At 40.4% G+C, this 11455-nt stretch overlaps 5 protein-coding genes across 5 annotated transcripts; 3 read left to right on the top strand and 2 right to left on the bottom strand.

Annotated features, from left to right (window-relative positions):
- Window positions 1-272: 272 nt before the first annotated feature.
- HO173_011047 (uncharacterized protein) lies at window positions 273-1407 on the bottom strand (the record flags this gene model as incomplete). The annotated part of the gene is made up of 5 exons (XM_037312931.1): window positions 273-515; window positions 573-698; window positions 749-846; window positions 908-1030; window positions 1083-1407. The coding sequence occupies 5 exons, from the start codon at window positions 1405-1407 to the stop codon at window positions 273-275; spliced, it is 915 nt and encodes a 304-aa protein (XP_037160163.1).
- Window positions 1408-7125: 5718 nt separating this feature from the next.
- HO173_011046 (uncharacterized protein) lies at window positions 7126-7940 on the top strand (the record flags this gene model as incomplete). The annotated part of the gene is made up of 3 exons (XM_037312930.1): window positions 7126-7195; window positions 7300-7447; window positions 7508-7940. 3 exons carry the CDS (start codon window positions 7126-7128, stop codon window positions 7938-7940), a joined length of 651 nt encoding a protein of 216 aa, XP_037160162.1.
- Window positions 7941-8741: 801 nt separating this feature from the next.
- HO173_011045 (uncharacterized protein) lies at window positions 8742-9190 on the top strand (the record flags this gene model as incomplete). The annotated part of the gene is made up of 2 exons (XM_037312929.1): window positions 8742-9005; window positions 9065-9190. The coding sequence occupies 2 exons, from the start codon at window positions 8742-8744 to the stop codon at window positions 9188-9190; spliced, it is 390 nt and encodes a 129-aa protein (XP_037160161.1).
- Window positions 9191-9561: 371 nt separating this feature from the next.
- On the top strand, window positions 9562-10557 carry HO173_011044 (uncharacterized protein; the record flags this gene model as incomplete). The annotated part of the gene is made up of 1 exon (XM_037312928.1): window positions 9562-10557. One exon carries the CDS (start codon window positions 9562-9564, stop codon window positions 10555-10557), a length of 996 nt encoding a protein of 331 aa, XP_037160160.1.
- Window positions 10558-11258: 701 nt separating this feature from the next.
- Window positions 11259-11429, bottom strand: HO173_011043 (uncharacterized protein; the record flags this gene model as incomplete). Its single annotated transcript, XM_037312927.1, has 1 exon — window positions 11259-11429. One exon carries the CDS (start codon window positions 11427-11429, stop codon window positions 11259-11261), a length of 171 nt encoding a protein of 56 aa, XP_037160159.1.
- Window positions 11430-11455: the final 26 nt, after the last annotated feature.

Below are 11455 nucleotides of genomic sequence, written 5' to 3'. Positions count from 1 at the left end.
GGAGCAGAAGCTTGGGTATCCACGGTGGCGTAAAGCGCGCCACTTGAAGCGATCTTTGATACCAGACGATCGCCAGTAATGATGTACTCCAAAGTCACGCAAGTCGCCCAGAGCTACCTGACGATCTTTGAGCAGAATTGATTCTCTACTCCGACGGGAGCATCTGAACAGATTACTGTGTACTCTACATCAACGCATGTTATCGAGCCAAACTTCCGCTATTCTCTCCAAGCAACCGTGCTTTGGTTCTGAGAGCACGATAGTCTGTCACGTTACTCTGAGTGAGGAACATGATGAAACTCATGCTTTGGTTTACCATCTGGAAAAGATGGACCGAGAGTTGGGTGTATGAGCAGACCCGGCTCATATTCATCGACCGAGTGGCGTTTTACCCATTTGTCATACGTTCCCCATTCAACACACACATTTGGAACCTCGAAATTAGGAAAAGGAATACGCATATTGGGTATCCACGAATAAGTTTGAACGCTCGTAGTTGCGTGGCATTGAATGAACTGTGGACGACGAGTCAATCGGCGCGGTTTGGCCTCTTTAAAGTACACGATACTCACTATTCGAATACTGTCGATACAGTGGTCGACATGATCACTGACCGACACGATAGTCGGATTGACCGTGTAGAACTCTGAATGTACATTCTGAAAGATATACCATAAGCAGTGTAGTTGGTGATAAGTCTGTCACTCGTTAGCGAGCATTGGACAACACCATGGATAAATCTACTCACGTCGGGAGTTGCTAAGAAGTCTCCCGATCCATCATTGAACATGACTGAGGTGCGATTCAACAATTTCATGTCCTCCGCGCTGACTCGAAGATTGTTGTCTAGCCATTCAGCTTCTGCCTTTCACCATCTTTGAGGACATGGGAAATCATGTAAACTTACTGTTGAATAGATCGCGCCAGGCACGATCCACTTCAGGAGAGGGAGGTCCCTTGTATTTGCTGGTTGCGTTTACTGAGTTGCGGACAGTTCGCACCTGGTGCTTGACAGCTTCGTGCATTGGAGCTAGATCATATATCAGCAGCTGCACAGGGGTCAAGAGGGGGTCGCTACAGACTGAGTAAAAGATCCTGGGGACCGACTTCGCTATGCTTGAAGCCGCAATCCACACTTGAGGCAAGTACTCCACAAAGTGCCAGGACATAGAAAGTCGTGTAAGCCATGATGATGCACAAATGCAAAACAATCCAGCCACCTTGATGCCGCCGGGCCCAAGACCGGAAGTGGCTTTGGCTGGGAGCTTTGGCTTCTGCATCATTCAAGGTCTCCTCGTTGTAATCAGAGTCTCCAGATGTGCTCTTTGCCTTGAGAAGCGGAAATGAGGAGGAGGAGGAGTCAGACATTTCGCGGACCAAGCTTTTCCCATCAGGTTGCAAAGGCATCGTCCGATTATTATGAACTCAAGACTTGAAGTCAAGGTCGATTATTGAAATGAGAAAGCACTAGTTTTGTAATGATGGTGGGGGTGAAATGGCAAGGAGGAAGAGACAATCGCAGTCCCGCATGGTCGGCTTTAATCACACAACTTCTCAGTGCATCAAGATTGAAGAAGAGCAGGGTCCATCATGAGGCGGCGCAGATACCAAAAGTCGTACTCAAAACTTTCGATGATCTGTTCCAATAAACATCTTTATACATACATGTAGTTTTAGTGTGGACTCTGACCCAAGTCTACATTACGGTCCATTACCGGAGCTAGGGAATGATCGAGCTGTCGATGTAGCTGATTAGCTTGTTTTACCATGGGGTACCAGTTCGCACCGTGCTCGATGTCTCCAATATCATTTGCAGCACTGCGCACTGAGTTCGCTGCGGGGTCCTTGAGAAAAAGGTAGCGCCACCATGCATCTTTGCTGGGGCCGGTAATGAAAGATGAGAGATTTAATGAAAGCCTTGCGGGGTATCTTCCATGTCCGTTGTAGCAATGCACAATGATGATGATGATGCTGTCATTGCATGTTTTGGACGCATGCATGCATACTGGACACAGTGAGGGTCGCAACATGACTTCATCCAAGCATGCCAGGTCATGAGCAGAGTGTGCGAAATGATGATAAATGTCTTTACCGACATCTTCACCGCAACCTCGCGCTAACCGATCCGTCCGGAAATAATGGCCTACCTTGCATGTCTCTTAGACTAGCGCATAGGTATCTGGACTTTTCTTTCCCTGCTTTCTGTGCAAGTCCGAGGGTCAAAAGTTCCAGCATATTCAACATGGATGGAATCCGAGACGTCTCGGTCGTTTGCTGATCATGGCCGAAACAATGCAAAGATATCAGGCTTCCAGCCGGGATTCCTAGACCGAGATGATAGGCTCTTAAGCGCTTCTACTCAAATGAAAAAGTATCAATCTATTCGGGCCTCCTCTACGATCCATCACCCTAAGGTGAGCGCTTGCCTAATCGAGTTAGTACATAACTTCCCGTTCTATTTAAGTAGATTCTATAATCTATTACTTTTATATAGCTGTTAACTATATACTTTATTATATTATACGAGTAAAGATTTATAAATTAAATTCATAATCGTTTTTTTTAATTAGAGCTGTCGAGTAAATTTGATAAGCGATCTTTAATAAGCGATCTTTAATAAGCGATATTTGAATTCCTTACCTTTAAAGAATTATAAGATTAAATTTTAAGATTCTTTTTTTATTTAAAAGCTTATATTACGTTCTATAATTTAAAAGAAAAATCTTAAAATTTTAATAGAAAATAAAAAAGTTATTCTAAAATTAAATAATATATATCTATTTTTTAATTAGAGCTATCGAGCGAACTTTAATAAGCGAACTTTTAATAAGCGATTTATAAATTTTCTATCTTTAAATATCTATAAGATTAAATTTAATAATTCTTTTTCTATTTAAAAGCTTATATTATATTCTATAATTTAAGAGAAAAAACTCGAAATTTAAATAAAAAATAAAAAAGTTATTTTAAAATTAAATAATATACATCTATTTTTTAATTAGAGCTGTCGAGCGAACTTTAATAAGTAATATTTAAATTTCTTACGCTTTAATAATTATAGAATTAAATTTAAAAAAAAAATTATTAAAAGACGTAAGTTTCGGGCTATAATTTTAAAAAAAAATCTTAAAATTTTAATAGAAAATAGTAAAGTTATTAAAGGATTAAAAGTAGAGAAAGAGATTTTTAATAATTACGAATACTAATTTATTTACTTATAATAAATTAGTCGATCTAATTAAAGAGCGTAATAAACTTAGATTTATAATTAACTATATATATAAATTTAAGATTTTTAAACTTAGCTCTATCTTATTCTAATATATATACTAATATACTAATTTTTTTTTTATATATAACGAGTTTAGATCTATAAATTAAATTTATAATCTATTTTTTTTAAATTAGAGCTATCGAGTAAATTTAATAAGCGATCTTTAATAAGCGATATTTGAATTCCTTATCTTTAAAGAATTATAAGACTAAATTTTTAAATTTTTTAATTTAAAAAGTGCAAATTATAATCTATAATTTAAAAAAATAATTACTAAATTTTAATAGAAGATAGTAAAGTTATTAAATAATTAAAAGTAGAGAAAGAGATTTTAATAATTACGAACGCTAATTTATTTACTCGCGATATCTAATTAAAAGAATTATAAACTTTAATCTTATTATTATTAAGAAGCAAGGAGCTTAAATATTATTTACTAAAGTTCGCTTATTAAAGTTCGCTCGATAATTCTAATTAAAAAATAGATATATATTACTTAATTTTAAAATAAGTTTTTAATTTTCTATTAAATTTTTAAGATTTTTTTTTAAATTATAGAACGTATTATAGGCTTTTAGAGAAAAAATAAATATTAAATTTAATTCTATAAATGTTTTAAGGCAAAGAATTCAAATATTTATTATTAAAAGTTTACTTATTAAATTTACTCGATCTTAATTAAAAAATAAGTTGTTAGAAAAGAGGCTTAAGAGTTCTAAGTGAGAGGACCCTAGATTACTTAACTTACGTACGCCTGATATACGCTTAGCGAAGTCTTGGCGGAGTCTTGGCGGATAAGCTCAAGCAAGCGATCCCCCCGAGTTTCCTTTGCTTCCTTAAGAATTAGTTTTACTATCAGATCGATATACGAATATATCTATCTTTCTAATTTCACATTACTATATAACTCTAAGGCTCTTCGAGTCTAATATAAGTATATATTTTTTAATTAATATATTAGTATATATAAAAGAATAAGATAGAATTAAGTTAGAAAATCTTAAATTTATATATATAGCTAATTATAAATTTAGAATTACTACGCTTTTTAATTAAATTAACTAAGTTATCGCGAGTAAATAAATTAGCGTTCGTAATTATTAAAATCTCTTACTCTACTTTTAATCCTTTAATAACTTTACTATTTTCTATTAAAATTTTAAGATTTTTTTTTAAATTATAGAGCGTAGATTACGCTTTTAAACGCTTTAAGAATTTCGAAATTTAGTCTTATAATTATTAAAAGATAAGATATTTAAATATCGCTTATTAAAGATCGCTTATTAAATTTACTCGATAGTCTTAATTAAAAAAACGATTATAAATTTAATTTATAGATCTTTACTCGTATAATAGAAAAAGATAAAGCTAAATTATAAAATCTTAAATTTATATATATAGCTAATTATAAATTTAAATTCGCTACGCTTTTTAATTAAATCGACTAAGTTAACTTACTAGCTCTATTAAGCTCTCTTATTAAAAAAATAAATTTAATTATATATATTATTAACATATAAAAAAAATTATTTTCTATTAAAATTTTAAAATTTTCTTTAAATTATAGAACGAAATATAAGCTTTTAGAAGAAAAACGAATTTCTAAATTTAGTCTTATAATTATTAAAGCGTAAGAAATTTAAATATTACTTATTAAAGTTCGCTCGATAGCCGAATAGTCTTAAGCTTCTAATTAGATATATATTATTTAATTTTAAAATATAAGCTTTCAAATAAAAATAGAGTTTTTAAATTTAGTCTTATAAATATTTAAAGATAGAGAATTTAAATATCGTTTATTAAAAATTTATTTACTTTATTAAGAATACTCTTTTATATAAGCTTAAATAGTCGAGTAATAATAATTTTAATAAAATTTAAAACTATTTCGCTACGTCCTCGATTTCAATCTATAAATCTCCCTCGCCAAAAAATCGTAAAATCGTAAAATCGTAAAATTCGTAAAATTCGTAAAATTCGTAAAATTCGTAAAATTCGTAAAATTAATAAAAATTCTATAAATTATAAAAATAAAAGAATTATTAATAGAGATAAACTATAATAGATATCAAAATTAACTTCTTATTAAAAAAAATAAAATTAATCTAAAGTTAATTAACTCTCTATAAACTTATTATTAATATAACTTCTCTTATTTCTATTAGAATTTTTTAACTCTTTTTTTGAAATTATAGAACGTAAATTACGCTTTTAAATAATCTAGAAATTATTAAATTCGAGCTTATAGTTCTACGTAAATCTTAAATTAAAATATTTTCACTCTTCGAGAGTCGAATTTAATTTCGAAATGAGATTTAAAAATTAATAACTTTCTATAAATTTGATTTATAGACCTAAATTTGTTATTAAATAAAAGTATTAGAATAAATTATTTTTCTCGAATATACGTTTTTCTAATCGATTTAATATATAGCTTTATTATTTATATAGATAGATTCTATAGTCTATTACTTTTATATACTTATTAACTATATTTTATATTCCATATGACAAAGCATTAAGTCCCTGAGGTGGGACGAGGGTCGAGGACAAAAGTCTCTGCCGACTTTTGGTGGGGGCTGCGGGAGAAAGTCGGCAGAGACTTTTGTCCCCGACCCTCGGGAGCGGAGAATGGGAACCCTGACTTGGATTTGCGTACATATTTTGAGCTCTGTTTCATCTCTACGAGCTTCAACCTTTACCCTACCTTTGATTACAGGAAGGTCTGGCCGGCTAAAAGTGGAGAGTTGGTGAGATTGTGGAGGACCTTCATGTCGTGTACCAAATTCGTTCGGCGGTGTCTTGCTTCAGTTCATACGTATACACCCCTTCAGCTCGAGCGAGCTATCGGAGTAATATATGCGCGCTTGGAAAGAGATGGGAATATCGATCATACATTCGCTTCATTGGCTGATAAGCTCTTGATACCCTGAGGAGAAGTATCATACATTGCCTCGATTGTCATATTACACTTACCTAATCATTATGCTTGTGTGAGGGATTTTTCTTGCTGTGCTTTGAGGTAATCCTGCAGAAAGTGGATTCGACTACTTCGATGAGGAGTGATGTGTAAAGGATCTTGAACGAACCCACCTGCTTCAATAAGTAAGGATGTGTGAAGGATTCTCATGTCGCATCTTGGGGCCATTCTGCAGAAAACCGGTACTGCACCAATAGATGAAAGGTTTTATCTAATGGACGTTAAAGTTGCTGAGTTAAACCCGCAGACACCAATCTGATCCAAGGGTGTGTTCTTTCGTGCCAGTATGGGGAACATGCACATACCGGAAAGGGTTGTACACGGATAAGATGTAGTCATTAGTCGCCCGGAAATAATCTGTCAAGTCGGTAGCTGATAGTCTCAACCACATGAGAAACATGATCTACACGTCTCTTTTCGAAGCTTGCAAGGACTCCGGAGCGGTGAAGAGACGCTGGTCGCCCATGTGAGTGAAAAGCGTGCCACTAAAAGACCTACCAGCTTCCTTAATGACTCGTTTCCCTCATCGGTACTCCTTGAGTACGATTCAGTAGCCAGGCGATTGCTAAGCTAAGTGTCCATTGCTTGTTTTGACGTAGTGGGCTGCATCTCGGAGGCAGCGAGTTGACGTGGAAGCAGGTAAGCACTACACTGCGAAGCTGATAACGGTCGAATCTGCATTGACACCGCCTGCTCATATCGCAATACATATAGCACGCCTGAAGTCCGTTCGAATCTTCAAAGATTTGTCATCTTCTGCCACCATCTGCCAGAAATCTTTTTCAATTACCACTAAAACTTCAAACAAACAAAGTCCATAGTTCAACATTACACTTACCTCGTAGCTCCTTCACATCTTTAGTCCTCAGCTATGAAGATCGCTTTGGTTATGGCTTTGGCCTTAGCATTGGTGTCTGCTGCACCATCGTATTTGCTCCCCAGTAAGTTGATCTTATACGCTCTTACGTTCTTAAGTTTGTCTTCCCTCTTGGTCTCGGCTACTTACTGCTTGGAGGAGAGATTGACTGATTGAGCACACAAATAGTCAACAAAGTCATGACACCACAAAAGCGTGAAGACGAGATCAGCGGTCGCTATGGGGACCCCAAAATCAAGCGTGAAGACGAGATCAGCGGTCGCTATGGGGAAAAAAGAGACGAGATCAGTGGTGCATGGGGACCCCAAAATCAAGCGTGAAGACGAGATCAGTGTCGCTATGGGGACCCCAAAATCAAGCGTGAGGACGAGATCAGTGGTCGCTATGGGGACCCCAAAATCAAGCGTGAAGACGAGATCAGCGGTCGCTATGGGGACCCCAAAATCAAGCGTGAGGACGAGATCAGTGGTCGCTATGGGGACCCCAAAATCAAGCGTGAAGACGAGATCAGCGGTCGCTATGGGGACCCCAAAATCAAGCGTGAGGACGAGATCAGTGGTCGCTATGGGGACCCCAAAATCAAGCGTGAGGACGAGATCAGTGGTCGCTATGGGGACCCCAAAATCAAGCGTGAAGACGAGATCAGCGGTCGCTATGGGGACCCCAAAATCAAGCGTGAGAACGAGATCAGTGGTCGCTATGGGGACCCCAAAATCAAGCGTGAGGACGAGATCAGCGGTCGCTATGGGGACCCCAAAGTCAAGCGTGAAGACGAGATCAGCGGTCGCTATGGGGCCGACAAGCATTAGCTCAATCATGGCGCTGTTGAGTGAGAGGGGAAGAGGCCGGTAAGTAAACAGCTTCATACTCCCGTCTCCTGAATTTGAGTGGGCTACATAATAATGTCGAGCAGTTCGAGAAACGCAACAAGGACAGAATAGGATGGACATTCATTCATACGCATTTGCTACCACGCAGCGGTCGTTTCCTACTAGATGTTCCCATTTTCGGCTGGATTAGCTCTCCGTCCTCGTTTCAAGATATCTTCATACTCATCACCGTCCGTCAATCCAAGCCCGAGTCTTGAAAGCGAAGCTTTGCACGGAGGTGAAAGCCATCGACTTCGAATCCGCCAGATAATGAATGTAGCGTTCTTTGAAACATTCTAAACTCTTCTAGCAGACAATAATGTGATTTGAACACTTGCTCCTCCAAATGTGCTCGTAAAAAAGGCGTGTCCGCATTTAATGATAGTGCCTGTAGCGGCTGAATCACTGAAATTCGTGACCTCAAAAACAAAGGGTCTCGCGGAGCCCAGAAGCTTACAAGCCCCTTTGCCTAGCACACAGCTTCCAGCTTCCAGTTCAGTGCTTCGTGAGCCAGGGAAGCCAGAGTAGACATCTCCTGCAGTACTCTCATAGCCTACGATGATTATTCACTCTACCATACTCTCATACCCTGCAATATCCTCCTATCGTACGATGTTATTCGAAGTATAATATACGCACGGGTAGGTGGCAATAATAACATGAACATATAATTGATCTATGCAGTTACATCATCTATATCTGATCGTGCTCTTTCGAGCCAGTCTTTGGAGTCACCAGTGTATGACCATGTTTCCCGAGAGCTCAACATGCCATCCTGGCAGGAACTACGAACAAAGAAACGTGAAACAAGAGTCCCAAGCTGGACAGCCGATCGTCTTTATCTCGAAGACGGAAAGTACCTGTGGAACGCCCTATTGCATGCCAACAGGAGGGAAACCCATCGTTTTCTTCAACTACAGCTCCGTTAGCAGCGCCACCGCCTTCGAGCTCAGTCTAATAATCGTTGGTCTCTTCCGCACCCCAACCTTCACGTTGCACCACGTCGTAAGCCTAGGGTCGTGAACTGTACGTCAAAGCTCAATGCTGACATCAAGATGTGACAGATCGTCAGATACATCGTTGATCCGCTCATGCGAAGGACAGGATGCTTCAGCCCTCACGCCGATGCAAAGTTGCGGTCCTTTCATCACCGCACCTCCGAATTGCAAAACAACGCCTTCAGCTCATGACATCTGACAGGCGCCCTGATTGATTGATGGACAAGCAGTGATGTAGGTCGAAGAGTTTGGAATGGGCCGCTCGAACATTGATGGCATATAAGTCTGTACATTGATTGGTCGCAGCCCCCACTTACTTTGCATGTACGATGCACGTCATGATGCAGGCATAACGATCCTTCGCTTCGTGCTCTGTAAGCTTTCCCATCAAAGCTGAACCCTATCCATGTTCAACCTACTATCCCAGATCCTCAATTTTGTACATGCTCTTCCGAGGCAACAGTATTCTCAAAATACTTCCACGACTCAGGCATCAAGCCAAACCACTTCTCTCAATCTCTCCGACAATTTTCAACACCTCCACCTTTCCATCCGCACTCACCATGACGCAAACCACCCCCAAGACAATGCGCGCGGCGGTCGTCCACAAGCCCGGTGGACCTAGTGCCCTCATCCTCGAGGACCGTCCCATCCCCACCCCCGATAAAGGCTGGGTCCTAATCCGCGTCAAAGCATTCGGCCTCAACCGATCCGAAATGTTCACCCGCAAAGGCGCCTCCCCCGGAGTAGCGTTCCCCCGCATTCTCGGCATTGAAGCCACTGGCATCGTCGCCGCTGCGCCAGGAGGAGAGTTCAAGGAAGGTGACATTGTCGCCACCATTGTTGGGGGAATGGGGCGAAATTTCGATGGCGGCTATGCGGAATACACATGTGTGTCTGCGAAGCAGGTTCAGGTGGTGGATGCGGATGGAATCGGCTGGGACATCTTGGGCGCGGTGCCGGAAATGGTGCATACAGCATGGGGAGCACTATTCTCGTCGTTGCTGTTGAAGAAAGGGGAGAAGTTGCTGGTGAGAGGGGGATCGTCGTCTGTGGGCATGGCCGCCGCGGCCATTGGGAAGCACCATGGCGCTTTTGTCGTCTCGACCACTCGTAATGAGAGCAGAGCAGATCTGCTTCTTCGGAGTGGCGCGGATGACGTCCTTGTCGACAGCGGAACCATCGCAGAAGAGGCGCGGAAGCGGTTCCCCGAGGGATTCGACAAGGTGCTCGAGCTCGTGGGCGTGGCGACGCTGGCGGACTCGCTGAAGGCCACGAAGAAGAACGGTATCGTGTGCTCGTGCGGTATCTTAGGGGATAAATGGGTGCTTCCCGAGCTCGATCCGAATTTCCTCATTCCAAGTGGGGTGTTTTTGACGACTTTTGCGAGCTTTGCGGATCCTTTCAGCGCAGGGCCGATAAATACCGTGGCACGCGCGATCAAGGATGGCAGTATGCAGATTCCTATCAAGACGTTCAAGCTTGATGAGATCGTTCAGGCGCACACGGAGATGGATGAGAGCACTGCGGCTGCGAAGATTGTCATCCTGACGGACTAGGTATAGGATCTTGTATCAGACTGAATGGAAGCACTGCAGGTTGCATGGAGAAGAACATGCCGTTAGGGAAACGAGGAATCTCCAACAGTATATTTTCTGCGTTTTTTCCTTCTGATGGCTACTCGCCAGTAAGTCAGAAACGGTCACTTGAAGCCACACCAATTCATGGGAAGAAGACTTGGCCTCGGCTCAGTCCGCATCGAAAACGTAAGGAGTGAGTGCTTTGACTGATTCGGCCAATACCGTTTACAGCGTTATTGGAAACCGCTATACTATACGATTAACATCAGCACTAGAATAGCGTTATGGTCTATGATTCTTGTACTTCTCGAAATTATATCCCCATTCTCGACAAGTATCATCCTATCTGTCGTGGGGTAAGCATACCGATTACTCATACGAGCGTGATTGCTATTCGAGACACGTAAAGTGGTAGATAAATTGTAATGCTGCTGAGAACTTGCGATACCTGAGGGACAAATCCCAGAGGATTTTGGGAAGAGGCCTGTTGACATAACAGCATCAGGCAGCAGCTCACCTCGGTCGTGAGAAGCATGCATTTTAAACCACTCTGGCTTGCGTAAGCCTTACCGTCGTGCAGATGTCTGGCGGTTGGGAGTCTTGCTCGGTACTCCGACGGCGCATCATTGTCAGGGTTTTCGTTAGCACGTCTGATCGGCTCCAAGTTGACTGGCCATGTTTTACTCCTCGCCCTGGCTCGCGCTCTTCATCACAGCCGCCATACTGTTATCCAACGGCTCAGCTGCGACGGCAACGTCTTGTATATCGTCTCGTAGTTGTGTCAATTCGACACGTATCCCATGAATATACTCGTCGGCGCCTTTGAGATAGCCGTAAAATCGCTGTAACATAGACACTAGGGAAACTCGGTCACATT

The sequence above is a fragment of the Letharia columbiana genome, assembly GCF_014066305.1.
Source record: "Letharia columbiana isolate WasteWater2 chromosome Unknown Sc0000055_s1, whole genome shotgun sequence".
NCBI classification, from domain to species: domain Eukaryota; kingdom Fungi; phylum Ascomycota; class Lecanoromycetes; order Lecanorales; family Parmeliaceae; genus Letharia; species Letharia columbiana.
The sequence above is the reverse complement of the archived record's forward strand: the minus strand, read 5'-3'. Positions and strand labels throughout refer to the sequence as shown.